At 40.3% G+C, this 14,843-nt stretch overlaps 1 protein-coding gene across 1 annotated transcript in view; it reads left to right on the top strand.

Annotated features, from left to right (window-relative positions):
• The window catches only part of LOC102911856 (ankyrin repeat domain-containing protein 12-like), a 33,672-nt gene extending 19,064 nt beyond the window's left edge, over window positions 1-14,608 (top strand). Inside the window, 10 exon segments of the mRNA XM_076573785.1 lie at window positions 2,532-2,735; window positions 4,351-4,474; window positions 6,817-6,847; window positions 9,118-9,406; window positions 9,409-9,970; window positions 9,972-10,390; window positions 10,393-11,784; window positions 11,787-11,882; window positions 11,885-12,563; window positions 12,659-14,608. Of these exon segments, the coding sequence (XP_076429900.1) occupies window positions 2,532-2,735; window positions 4,351-4,474; window positions 6,817-6,847; window positions 9,118-9,406; window positions 9,409-9,970; window positions 9,972-10,390; window positions 10,393-11,784; window positions 11,787-11,882; window positions 11,885-12,563; window positions 12,659-13,562 (4,700 nt within the window). The 3' untranslated portion in view covers window positions 13,563-14,608.
• Window positions 14,609-14,843: the final 235 nt, after the last annotated feature.

Raw genomic sequence — 14,843 nt, forward strand, 5'->3', positions numbered from 1 at the left:
TACAGGTGAACAGATATTGCCATCTACTGTTGAGAAAGAGAAAATGGTCGAGCCCAAAGGTTTCAGCCTTATTGAAGTTTTAGACATACTATACAATTAAAATGAGAGAAAAATAGTTCAACATAGTCAGTTTCTTCTCATTTGTAGGACATTTAGCATGCATAAAGTAATTTGAGAATAAAACATAATAGAATGTGTAGTAAATAAGGAGAGTTTGTCCCTAAAATCAGAAAAAAATGTATGGGTAACTATTCTTACTTTTGATTAAATATTGAAAGCAAATCACGTTTTATTGGTTTCCATCTGGCTCACCATATTCATTACTACAACATAGGAGGAGAAATGTGCCAGGCTAGGCATGGAGTCACACACCTGCAATCCCAGCACTCGGGAGGAGGGGCCAGAGGATCTCTGTGAGTTCAAGGCCAACCTTTTCTATAGTAAATTCCAGGATAGGCAGGGTTCCACCATAAACCTGTCTCCCTCTCCCCCAAAAATGTAAGTAGTATTTCTCTTTTTAAATTAGTATAACTTCATTTAAAATAAAAGTTTAACTTCACACGGGTCAATTTATTTTCTATCTTTTCTCATAAAACCCACTGGAAGTGCATATGACAACTGTAATTTAATGTTATACTCACTTATGAATTTGTTTTATTGAGAAAAGTAAGATAGTTATCACTTAGCCTTTGTTTGGCCTCTAACAATACACACTAAGCTCAAATACAAAGGAAACCACTGTAGAAAAAACAAAAGCTGCCATAAAAGTAACCCATCCAAGTCAGAGAATCCAGCCACATTCCATGTCTGCTGCCAGTCAAGGGAGATGGAGTTCTGAGCCCTTAGATCAATCAACGTGAAGAACAGCCTGTCCATACTCGGAGGGCGGTATCGAGCTGGAGGAGTGATTCAGTGGTTGAAGCTCAGTTGATTTGGCACATCAAAATCATTTTCCCCTTTAAATAATATTTATTAAACTCTGACAGCAGCCAAACACATATCCACTTTTAATTTTCTATTTATTATTTTTTTATCAGTGTGTATTTTTATTATCGGTTTGTGGGGTTGGGTGTACATGTGTATGTGTGTGTGTCTGTGTTTGCCCACATGCCTATTATTTCCTAGATGTCCAGGGACATTTCATGGTTGTTGTTGGATGAAAAGACATTTTCTTCAGTACTGTAGCCCCTGGTAAGCTGCCCATGGGTCTGTAAACAGACCTAATGGAACTCTAGGGTCCCATACACATGGCACAATTAGCTTTTTTGCATACACATGTATACACTACTCCCAGTGCTCAGCCTGATTGCTACACTTGGCACCACACACCACAAAACTTAAAGGTCTCTTTTCCTCACACATATCCATACAGGGGCTTGCTTTGTACAATCCATGCATCACACTTTACATTTTCCTCTGTCTTCTAGGAGGAAGCTGACATCAGAAATGGAGTGATCTGTAGCCTCTGATTGGTCGAATGCACTTCAGTGGATGGCCTCACACCCATGGGTACATAGACAGAATGAACTGAACTAAAGTGAGTTGTTTTTAAAAAGAGAAGATGAGCTAGGCAGTGGTGGTGCATGTCTTTAATTCCAGCACTTGGGAGGCAGAGGCAGGGGATCTCTGTGAGTTTGAGGCCAACTTGGGCTACAGAGTGAGTTCTAGGAAAGGTGCAAAGCTACACAGAGAAACCTGGACTCAAAAAAAGTAAAAATTAATAAATTAATAAATAAAAAGAGAAGATGAAATTATGATAGGTGTTGGATGTGAATCTGGGAGGAATTCCAGGGAAAGATGGGGGATATGGTCAAACTACATTGTATACATGTATGAAATTCTCAAAGAATTAATAAAAAACTATAATTTTAAAATTTTATCATCTTAACTATGTTAAGTATACAGGTCAGTGGAATTAAGTACATTCATCTTGTTGTGATATAATTTCCCAAGGATTATTTCTTGTAAAAAAGGAAGAACTTCTTGATGAAAAAGAAATTTTCAATTAATTAATGAAAATACTATATTTAAAGAAAATATGTGTCCTAAACATCAACTGTGTGCCAGGTTTTCACGTGCATCAGAAATACAATTAAAAAGAAATCACGTCCAGGATACAGCTCAGTGTAGAGTGTTTGCACAGCGTGTGCAAGGCTTGAGCCCAGTCCCCTGTACCGTGAGAAGAAAAGCAGCCATCCTCCCAGGAGCTTCACAGTCTAGAGGTCAGCAGTCCAGAGGTCAGCAAGCCTCACAGCTGGATCTGAAAAACAAGTTAGAAGTTCTGTGATAGAAGGAAGGTTGCTCTGTAAAATAAAAGGTGACAAACTGGTTTCTGCTTAGAGGGACACAGCAAGAATCTAGGAAGGTGTGATGACAGAAAACCGAATAGCTCCTGATCGGCAGGGAAAGGATGTTTTCTTAGACCCTCGGGTCAGTGACGAATGTCACATGCTCAGTGGGCACCAGCCAGAGAGTCTGCTGAGAAGCATCGTGCAGAGCTGTCCGGGCCATCTATGCCTGGTGTCATACAGGGAAGGCAGCCCACAAAGGAGGCAGAAGGGAGCTAGCGCAGGCCACGCTAGAGGAACTGACACAGGGTGGAGGCCGAGAAGATGTGGAACACAGAAAAACGGACAGACGGACACCACAAGGCAGTGACGTGGACAGGATGGACCACACGGCTCAGAGAAGAGGCGGAAGGAAAGACAGTCTAACACTGCCTGGTCTCCAGAAGAGTAATAAGATGGGCTGAGGAAGGGACGATAGAGATGGAGATGAGAAAGTAAAGCTTTTTTATTTTTCGTTAGTTCTTTGAGTTTCATACAATGTGTTTTGATCATATCTACCACATCCTCCAACCTTTCCCAGATACACGCCTACACCCATCTTTCCCAACATAACTCTGTGTCCTCCGCTACCTTTTCCAGACCAATTTGTACTGCCCAGATAGTCTTAGATGTGTGGTCAGCTTATCATGGGCTACACGCTTAGAGAGAACTGTCTCTCCCTCCTCAACAGCTAACAACTGCCAATGACTTCACAGCTGGAGGTGGAATTGTATGCCCAACTCCCTTCTCCATGCTGAGACTCTGACTGGCTTGGGCTTGGCCAGGTTTTTTACAGGCTTGCCCAGACACTCTGAGTTCATATGTGCAGCTGCCCAGATAAAACTTTTTTGGTTGTGAGCCTAGCCTTTAACGGCTGAGCCATCTCTCCAGCCCCAGATAAAACTTTTTTTTTTTTTTAAACTTTTACTCTTCAGGATTTTCTGATCCTTCTAAGATTTAACTATTCCAGGTTGTGTGTCATCTGCACTTTTCTAATAAAGTTTTTACCATTCAAAAAATCGTTTTGAAACACTTAACAGATTCATAGGAAGTTTCAAGGATAACAGAGCAGTTCCATGTTTGCCTAGTTTTCTTAGATAACTATAGCCCAATGTCAAAACCAGGAAATTCACATAGATACAGATGTGTGTGTGTGTGTGTGTGTGTGTGTGTGTGTGTGTGTGTGTGTGTGTTTCTTTGTCTTGTCATGTTGTGTAGACTTGTATAATCAACAGTGAAATTAAGACATAAGACTATTTCATCTACCCCTCCATAGTTAATTCTTTATCTTTCGTCACCAAACTTACTTCTCACAACCACTGATCTGTCCTTCATCTTAAGAATTTCCTCATTTTAAAAGTATCACATCAATAGGATCATATGGAATACAATCTTGTGTAACTAGCTTGTTTAATATTTGGTCACATAGAGCAGTGGTTCTCAACCTTCCCAATGCTGTGACCCTTTAACACAGTTCCTCATGTGGTGGTGACCCCACCAGAAAATTACTTTTATTACTACTTCATAACTGTAATTTTTCTATTGTTATGAACCATAATGTAAATATCTGTGTTTTCTGAAGGTGACCCCTGTGAAAGTTATTCCACCACCAAAGGGTCACGACCCATAGGTTAAAAACCATTGACGTAACTCAATTAGAATCAAGCTAAGATGTATCCACATTATTAGGCACTGTGTCAAGTTCAGTCTTCTTTATTCCAAGTAATATTTCAAGGAATGAATACAGCATAGCATGATTCATCACTGACCCACTATGGGACATTTTGGTTGTCCTCAGTTTTGGGATGTTAAAAAATAAAGCTGCTATGGACAGTTGTGTGTAGGTTTTATATAAATGTATGTTTTCATTTTTTTCTGGGATAATGTTCAGAAGTGACTGCTGGGCCATCAATGAAGTAAATGTGCAGTCCGTCATTGTTGCCTCCCTACCCCCACCCCCATACACACACGATATTGAAAAGGTAACTGTCCAGTTAATATCATTTAGTCCACATCTTAACAGTACGACACAAGATCTGGGAGCGGGGCCACACATCTACAATCCAGAACCTAGGAAACGAGTGGGAGGCTTTCAGGTTTGCGGTCAGCTTCGGCCACACGAGTTCTGGGCCAGCCTTAGCTGCCTGGTGAGAATTATCTCAGAAAGAAGTAAGAAATGGGGGGAAGTGGGGGTAGAGAAGAGAAGATGGAGAGAGGAGAGAAGGTGGACAGGAGAAAGTGAAAGGTAGAAGAAGAGAAGGAAAAGAAAAGAACAGGGAATAATGGCCATTAGTGGCTCTGGAGATAAATAGACTTGGGGTTGAATCTGGTATTACTGCAATCAGCTGCTGGACTTAGGAAATCAATTAACCCTGCTATAGTTCTGTCATTTTTTTCTCAAGTGAAAAATTCTGTAACCTCTCGATGGCTACAAAATAATACCTAGCATTAGCATGGTAATTTCCTAATTTAGTGTTTATAAAACCAGCCAGATTTCTAGGCATTAGAGGCACAATTCTGCTAATTTTTTTAAGTGAATAGGCAATGGAGCTAAGTAGAAAGAGTAGAAGATGACACACTTAATACTTAGTCAAGAGAAGCAGGGAGCTAGGCAAGTAATACTGAGTACTCCCGAGGCCGAGGCAAGAGGCCAGTTGAGCCTAGAGGAACTTAGGTCTAGCTTGTACACAGCCAGAACACTGGGAGGGTTAGCTGGAGACATACTGGAAAGTGAGGTGGGAAACCGAGGGGTTAGCTAACATTTAGAACTGAACAACTGGAAGGGGACCTAAAATAAAAGTCTCAAGACTCACACAGGAGAAACAACTAAACTCAAGAAGGTGTGGCATGTGGCTGCTAATTTCAGCCCTATGAGCTCTGGCTCCTGACAGTTTCCTACGCCACAGGGACTGTGAAACACTCAGACACAGAGACAGGAGGAAGGCTAAAGCGTTTTCATATTTGGTTCAGCAAACACTGATGCATCCTCTGCATGAGGTCTAGGACTAAGCTTTAAAACAAAGGTGCACCATGCTGGGATGCAGATGGCAATGGAATGAGGTCACTGAAGAGAGGCCAGGTCTAGGTGGGAGCCTAGACAGGTAGAGAAAATCAAATAGACGCAAAGATTTTTTGACATTGGGTGTCAAGTTCAAGGAGACCAACAAAAGATAAAGGGCAGAAATATTCCTAGATCCTAGAACATACAGTGATGGAGTAAGTGGTGTGAATAAATTTCTGATTCTAAACAGACTTCTTGAGGCTGGAGAGATGGATCAGCACATAGAGGTGCTTGTTCCCAAGCCCAGTGATTTGATTTTAATCCCAGGACCCACAAATGGAAGAAGTCAACTGGCTTCCACAGTTGTCCTCCCACACAAACTTCATGGCATTCACACTACTCTAGATAGATAGATAGATGATAGATAGATAGATAGATAGATAGATAGATAGATAGATAGATAGATAGATAGATAGATGATAGATAGATAGATAGATGAAGGATAGACAGATAGATAGATAGCTGGATGATAGATAGATAGATAGATAGATAGATAGATAGATAGATAGATAGATAGATAGATAGATAGATAGATAGATAGATATGATAGACAGACAGACAGACAGATAGATAGATAGGTAGGTGATACATAGAGAGATGATAGATAGAGGTTGGATGGATGGATGGATGGATGGATGGATGGATGGATGGATGGATGGATGGATGGAATAGAACAAGCTGTGTTCTGCCATCTATGTTCTGTCAGCTGCTGCTTCTATGAAGCCCCAGTACCACTGAGTATTCCAAAAGAAATCAAAAACTTGCTATAAATGATTTGAAAATGAAAGAAAAAAACCTGAAATTACCTCATGTAAGATAAGAGGCAGGCGGATCTCTGTGAGTTTGAGGCCAGCCTTGTTTACAGAGCGAGATCCAGGACAGGCACCAAAACTACACAGAGAAACCCTGTCTCAAAAGACCAAAAAAAAAAAAAAAAAAAAAAAAAAAAAGATTAGTATAAGAATGCATTGATAATACACTTTGGGATGAAAATAGCAGGAGACTCCAACTGAAGGTATCGATCACAATAAAAAGAGTTATAATCTTGTGAAGATGTCCTGGGTACTAGTTCAGGGGAAGTCAAAGGCGCAGCATATCAATGGCCGCAGGGCAAGTAGAGGCCACCATGAACTTGGTGCTTCCTGTCACCTTCCCCACACGAGCTGCTATGACCACAGGGTGAAGATGTGTGCACAGGGTTTTAAACAAGATAATGAATTCAAGGCATTTGATTGGAAGGCTAAGATTATAAAATAGATCATTAATCCTGACTTTCCTCAATAGCTCTTTGGTTAGTTGAATTCTGGATGACTGAGATTCTTCTTAAGATCGTCCTTTGTATTTCCTGCTTTGCCAAGCACCTCCTCTAAGGTCAGAATCAGAATTTTTCCACAGGTTTAGATGACGTTTCTTTACCTTCATTCTCAGGTACATGAGGCAAGGATTCAAAATGGTTCTTGTAAGGGAAACAGGCTATGACATAAATTGTATAGCAGAGCACACTCCCATGTTTCACCTAGCCCAAACTTTTAAAATATTTGTGAGTGAGAAAAGGCAGCCTAGTGACTTCTCTTTAGAACGTGGCTTGTGTTTACATGAATGCCACGTTCTAAAGAGATGTGTGCAAGAGCAGATGGCACAGTTGAGATCTAAGTCCAGACATTTTCTCTCTGTCAGTGCTCTGTCTCCACATGAGGACACTAAGTCAGCTTTCTCTGGCCTGTTCCAGATTTCACATTTCAAGTCATCTATTTTGATACTATACTCATTTTTGATGAAATAAGATTGACTTTTAAACTAAGAATGGCCACTGAGTGGTGCTATACACCTGTAGCCTCAGCACATGAGTGTACCAGACTTTCTTTTAGGCCACCAACCAGCTCCCAAATCAGAGTCCCCACCACCACCTGAGACAGGGTTTCTCTGTAACCCTGGATGCCCTGAAACTCACTCTGTAGACCAGGCTGGCCTCAAACTCATGGAGATCCACCTGACTCTGCCTCCCAAGTGCTGGAATTAAAGGTGTGTGCCACCACTGCCCGGCTACATGGAGACTTACTAGTTAGGAATGTTCAGCCTATCTTATGCATGTCCCCCTAGCTCTTATAATTTAATCTGTTTCTCTTCATCTACATTTTGCCTCAGGGCTTTTTGCCTTTCTCTCTCTCTCTCTCTCTCTCTCTCTCTCTCTATATATATATATATATATATATATATATATATATATATATATATATATATATATAAAATTTTCTTTCTTTCCTACTTCTAGTGGCTGGCTGGCTGCCTAGCTTCTGGCCCTGGGCATGTCCCTCTCTTTCTCTTGTTCTTTTTCTTGAGCCTAGATTTCCCTTCCTACTTATTCTCTCAGCCTGCCAGCCCCACCTATCCCTCTCCTGCCTAACTATTGGCCTTTCAGCTTTTTATTAGACCAATCAGGTACCTTAGGCAGACAAGGTGATACAAATGCAACACATCTTCACAAAATTAAACAAATATACCATAAACAAGTGTAACACACCTTTATACAGTTAAAGTAATATCCCACAGCATAAACAAATGTAACACATCTTTACATAATTAAAATAATATTCTACAATACATGAGTCTGAGGCAAGAAGATCATGAGATCAAGGCCAACCTGGGCAATATAGAGTTCCAAAACAGCCAGATTTGGCCATAACTCCAACCCCTTAAATGGCAGTTAAGGTTACCTCTTCTAGGGTGGGGGGCATTGATGAGGACAGGAGAGCATAGAAGTAATGAGACAGGCAGTTTAGGGACAAGAATCCCCATTCATGGTCTTGGCCATAAGCCTAAAAAATATCTTTAGTCCTAACTTGCACAGAGGCCAAAAATGCCAAAACATGCTGGGCTCAGATCCCTGGATGAGGTGACCCAGTAGGAGGTCCGAAGCACAGGCAAAAGAGTCAGAGACAGCACCTGCTCCTACTGTTAGGAGTCCCATAAGAACACCAAGCTACACAACCATAAGGTATATGCAGAGGACCTAACTCAGACCCATACAGGATCCATGACTGTTGCTTCAGTCTCTGTGAGCCCCTATGAGTCCTGATTAGCTGATTCTGTGGACCTCTGAATCTATATCTGCTGTGGGTATCTGCATCTGCTCCCATCAGAGGAGAATGGTTCTCTGATGACAACTGGACTAGGCACTGATCTATGAGTATACTAGAATATCATTAGGAATCATTTCATTGACTTTTTGGTTATTTGTTTATTTTCTTTTGGTTTTGCCAGTCGTATTTGGTCCTAACTTGGGCCTCTGGGCCTCCCAGCCTCTGGTTCCTGGCCATCCATGCAGCATCAGCATGGACCCCCTCTCCTGGCGTGGGCCTCGAGTTGGACTGGTCATTGGCTGGCCACTGCCACAAGTTCTGTGTCACTATGAACCCAGCACATCTTGCAGGCAGATTAAATTGTAGGTTGAGGTTTTTGTGGCTGGGTTGATATCCCAGTCTCACTCCTGGGAGCCTTTCCTGGTTATATAAGCTGGCCAGTTCAGGCTCCCCCATTACTAGGAGACTTTGCTATGGTCACTCTTGTAGATTACAGGCAGTTTCCACTGCACTAGGTTTCTACATCACCCCCCAAATGCCTCCTAATTCCAGTCATCTCTCCCAGTACTCTCTTCCTCCACCTCCCACCCCTGGACCCTACTATTCCCATGCCCTCTGGCTGGAGTCCACTCAAAAAATCTATTCTAAGCATAAGGAAAAAAACAAACATCAGAAAGATTTCCACCTAGAATTTGGTGAAAAGTCAAATGCCAAAATAAAAGATGAGGATCATAATCCAGCATTTGAAAACTCAGAGTGCACGTTAAAAAAGATGGATAAGGAAGGCAAAACACTAAAAAAACACAAACTGAAACATAAAGAGAAGGAGAAGGAAAAGCACAAAAAGGAAGTTGAAGGGGAAAAGGACAAATACAAAAATAAGGAAAATGCTAAAGAGCTGCAGAGGAGCATTGAATTTGACAGAGAATTTTGGAAAGAGAATTTTTTAAAAGCGATGAAACTGAGGATCTCTTTTTAAATATGGAACATGAATCCCTAACAGAAAAAAAGTCAAAACTTGAAAAAACCATGAAAGATGACAAATTAACCAAGGAAAAACATGTCTCAAAAGAGAGGAACTTTAAAGAAGAACGGGAAAAGACTAAAAAGGAAAGTGAAAGATCTCTTAGGGAAGAAAAGCTGAAAGAAGAAAGAGACAGTGTACCCACAGATAAAGAAGTAGAGTGTGGTTCTGTGGGGGCCAGTGTAAACCAGGACTCGGTAGGGCTACATTCCATGGAAAAGGACGTAGACATTGAAAAACAAGAAAAGCATACAAAAGAAAGGGAGAAATCAGACAGACGATTTCAAACTAAGGAAAAAGAGGTTGACAAGACTGAACGAAAATTTTCTGAAAAAGAAAAGAAGATAAAACATGAACATAAGTCAGAAAAAGAGAAATTGGATTTTAGTGAATGTGTTGACAGAGTAAAAGAAAAGGACAAGTTATATTCACACCAAACAGAAAGGGGTCATAAAGAAGGGGAGAAAATAAAAAACACTATTAAAAAAAACTGATCACAGAGAGAGGAACAGAGAAAAAATGGATAGAAAGCATGACAAAGAAAAACCCGAAAAGGAGAGGTGTTTAGCAGAAAGCAAAGAAAAGCACTTAGAGGAAAAAAAGTCTGATAATAGTGAGTATACTAAATCAGAAAAGGTCAGAAATAAAGACAGGGAAGGAGAGAAGAAGGAAAAATTTAGAGATAAAGAAAGTATAAATGTTACTAACTACAGACATTTGCAAGAAGAGAAAAGGCCAAGTACAGGAGACAGTAGTAGTAAAATCCAGCACGAGAAAACTATGTCCCTTAAAGAAAAGGCAAGGGATGAACCTTTGAAAACTCCAGATGGAAAAGAGAAAGATAAAAAAGATATAGACAGATACAAAGAACGAGACAAACGTAAAGATAAAATCCAACTACTTTAATCAAACTAAAATCTGAAACAGATAAGCCTAAACCTAAGTCATCACCGGCATCGAAAGACATCCGACCTAAAGAAAAGAGGCTAGTCAATGATGATCTAATGCAGACAAGTTTTGAACGGATGCTCAGCCTTAAAGACCTAGAGATAGAACAGTGGCACAAAAAACATAAGGAAAAAATTAAGCAAAAAGAAAAAGAGCAATTAAGAAATCATACTTGTTTAGAACTTAAAGTAAAAGATAAAGAAAAAACAAAACATACACCCACTGAATCAAAAAATAAAGAATTTACCAGGTCAAGAAGTTCAGAATTGACTGATGTTTATAACAAGGAGAAATAATCTAAAGATGTTGGAAGTAATAGATCACAATCTGTTGACACCAAAAATGTACTGAATTTAGGGAAGTCATCTTTTATTTCAGAGAACAGCTCAAACCGCTCTCCTAGGTCAGAAAGTGAGAGGCTGGGTCTTAGCTCTAGGTCTGTGTCCATAATTTCTGTTGCTAGTTCAGAAGACTCTTGCCAAACAGTGACAACCCCTCGGCCTCTTGTTGAATATGACTCTGACTTTATGTTAGAGGGCTCAGAATCTCAATTGTCGTTCTCCCAGTCACCTTTTTTGCCAAATGCCAAATCTCCAGCCCTTTATGAAAGGGAGCTGGAGAGCCTTGCTGACATGCCGGAACGACTTAAACCACCATGTACAAACAGACTTCCGGTGTGCCATCTCAGGTCATCTTCTGTGGAAGATGTTAAACTAATTACTAATGAGGTACGGCCTGCTGTGGAAATCAGAAGATGTAACATGCCCTCAGTCATTTGTGAACCCACAAAACATTTCCAGATATCAGATGAAAGCCACCAAGGCAGCTTAGCTGTGCCAAGAGAGACTTCTCCTTCCCCCAAACCTGAAGTATCTTCAGCAATGCCAGAAAGAGGCCTTTCGCATCTGTCTGACTTACACCCCAGCTTTACAGGCTCCCCTACTAGGTCTGTAAACAGCAGGTATATTGCATCTGAATCAAATGTAATCAAGAGTGCTAGTCTTGTGGGTACTTTAATGGACAGTCCGATGCACTTGGAACCATCTAATCAGGTTGGAGTGATCCAAAATAAATCATGGGAGATGCCTGTTGATAAACTAGAGTCTTTAAGCACCAATGAGGCTTTCTGCCCAGATTCTAGTACATCTGACCAATATTCCTCTGCTCAGAGTTTTTGTAATTCAGAAAGCAAAATGTTAAGAGAACAAAATACTGATTGCTTATCCCTACACCAGACTGATCTGCCAGGAAACTCGTGTGCTCAGGATCCAGTATCCTTTCTGTCTTCACCACAACTCTGCTCTTTTTCCAACCAATCACATTCAGATGCTGAGTCTGCTTCTAACCTGTGTCTTTGTCATGTGTTGCCAATCAAGAACCAGGTATTTCACAACAGAGAAATGCAGCTCATATGATTAGCTCTGTTTTAGATAGTGACAGTAACTTTACAAGGAGATGGAAAATACGTTTGTTCTATCAGACATTCAGAAGACGAATTCTTTTGTACCGGTTTACTCGGAGAGCACTATTCAAGAAACACTCCCAAACTTTGAGAAGGCGAATACTTTGCTTGTGTTGCCATCAGAAAAGGACTTCAGCGGAAGTGACGCCCCTTCTCAGATAAATACACAGTATGCGTTTAGCAAACTCACTTACAAGTCTTCCAGTAGCCATGAAGTTGAGAAGAGCACAGATGATACACAAGTTATCTCCCATGAAAAAGAAAACAAACTGCAAAGTTTGGTCATAACTCCGTTGAGTAAATGTGATTCTGATTTGTATGAAATGAATGCAGGGATGTCAAAAGGAAACCTAAATGAACAGGAGAATCCAAGGCACGGTCCTGATGGTGAAAAGTACTTGCTTTCCACTGAGGATGAAGAATCTCAGCAGAGCACTCTGTCAAGTGTGGGAAACCATTCCCAGCAGTCAGCCCACCCAGAGATGCATAAATATGACCAGCTAATTAAAGGAGAATTAGAAGAAAGTGCTGAAGACGATAAAACTGAAAACCAAATCCCCCAAAGGATGACTCGAAACAAATCGAGCACAATGGTAAATCAGAGCAAGCAGATTGTTGCTGGCTGTACACTTCTGCCAGAAAAAGACAATGACTCCTCATTGTCTTTTTATTTTATCTGTAAATTAATTGTACAGGGAAGACTCACAGTCTGATGACAGTAAAACTTCTGTGAGAGATCTATTTAATGCAAGACAGTTCATGTCCTGGTTACAAGATGTGGATGATAAGGCTCACTGAAGAAGACGATCCCCAGATTCACCATCCCCAGAAAAGGAAAGTGTCACGGGTCCCTCAGCCTGTGCAAGTGAGTCCTTTACTACAGGCAAAGGAGAAAACGCAGCAGTCTCTAGCAGCCATCGTTGATTCTCTGAAACTAGATGAGATTCAGTCATACAGTTCTGAGAGAGCAAATCCGTACTTTGAGTATTTGCACATAAGGAAAAAAACTGAAGAAAACCGCAAGTTATTATGTAGCGTTATTCCTCAAGCTCTGCAGTATTATGATGAGTATGTAACATTTAATGGATCATATCTCCTGGATGGAAACCCCTTAAGCAAGATTTGTATTCCTACAATTACTCCACCACCTTCGCTGTCAGATCCACTTAAAGAGCTCTTTCGGCAACAGGAAGTAGTAAGAATGAAACTACGTTTGCAACATAGTATCGAAAGGGAAAAACTTATTGTATCCAATGAACAAGAAGTTCTGCGAGTCCATTACAGAGCTGCGAGGACACTGGCCAATCAGACGCTGCCGTTTAGTGCTTGCACCGTCCTGCTGGACGCAGAGGTGTACAACGTGCCCTTGGACTCACAGTCTGATGACAGTAAAACTTCTGTGAGAGATCGATTTAATGCAAGACAGTTCATGTCCTGGTTACAAGATGTGGATGATAAGTTTGACAAACTAAAGACCTGTCTTTTAATGAGGCAGCAACACGAAGCTGCAGCGTTAAATGCCGTCCAGAGACTAGAATGGCAGCTCAGGCTCCAGGAACTCGATCCTGCCACCTACAAGTCTATCAGTATTTATGAGATCCAGGAGTTTTACGTTCCCCTGGTTGATGTTAACGATGATTTTGAATTGACTCCTATATAGCAGTTGGTACTTGCCTGGGTATCATCCTAAACTAACGATACAAGAGTTACACTGTGGAATACTGCCTTTAAGAAAAACCCTGATAATATGCCTTTACAGTTGTTAGTGAAGTTAACTAAAGTTGGTTATGTAGTGAACACTGTCATTTTATAAAAATAAAGAAAAATATTTTGGATCTTAGGTCCAAATACAATTTCTAACAGAAAACTATTATTTATATTCATCAAAGGTAACTATTGCATTAGAAAATGTTGGCAAGCTGAGTAGATCTTTAAAAAGTTGAGAAAACCTGTTAACAGCGCTGGAAGTTGTTAGCACTCCAAGTAACAAGATAACCAACCACAAGTACTCAGATCTCTGTGGGTTTTATTAAAAGTACATGAGTAAACACAAAGATCCAATTCCTACCAAATAGTTTCTAATGCAGAAGAAAAATCTTGGCACAAAATTCCTCAGTTTATTTTATCTGTAAATTAATTGTACAGTTTTCTTTTTTGAAAGTTTTAATATTGTCTTCCTTTTTAATAACTTATTTTATACATATTGTACATCTTGTAATTAATGGTCAATGTATACAAGGGACTGGCCCTCAAAACTGTACACAGAGATGACTGTAAAACTGTCTGTTCGTTGGACCAAAGTTGTCGTTGTGGAGTGTCATAGCAGTGTGTTCAAATAGTGAACCTTTGACTAGGCATGCGTGGGTTTGAGCTAGCTTGTGTCCATCCCATAACTGTCAAGATGGTGGCTTAATTGTGTCGCATGCTTTCTATAATTTAACTCTTTCTGTAACTGACGCCTGAGACAGTGTGAGACTTCTCTTCCCAGTTTCCTGCAAGAAAACCGGGGACTTTGTGTGTGGGGCACACTGATCAGAATGTCATCAGAGAAGCAGGAGCTCTCTTCCGTCTCACTGGAGAACAACAACCAATGCCTTTGAATGGAAATTCTGAAATTGTAAATGTCTATTTTAATACTCAACTATGAAAGAATCTGTGAATATATGTAAATATGTTTAATAAATTTTATTAGTCATGTTAAAAAAATCTATTCTATTTCCCCTTCCCTGGGAGATCCATGTGTCCCCATTGAGCCTTCCTTGTGACTTAGTTTCTCTGCTTCTGTAGATTGTAGTGTGATTATCCTTTACTTAACAGCTAATGTCCACTTAAAAGTGAGTAAACATGTTTGTCTTTGTAGGTCTGGGTTACCTCACTCAAGATGATTTTTTTTCTAGTTCCATCTATTTGCCTGAAAATTTTGTTGTTTGTAACAATTGAG

This window comes from Peromyscus maniculatus, chromosome 6 (assembly GCF_049852395.1).
Source record: "Peromyscus maniculatus bairdii isolate BWxNUB_F1_BW_parent chromosome 6, HU_Pman_BW_mat_3.1, whole genome shotgun sequence".
Classification (NCBI taxonomy): Eukaryota; Metazoa; Chordata; class Mammalia; order Rodentia; family Cricetidae; genus Peromyscus; species Peromyscus maniculatus.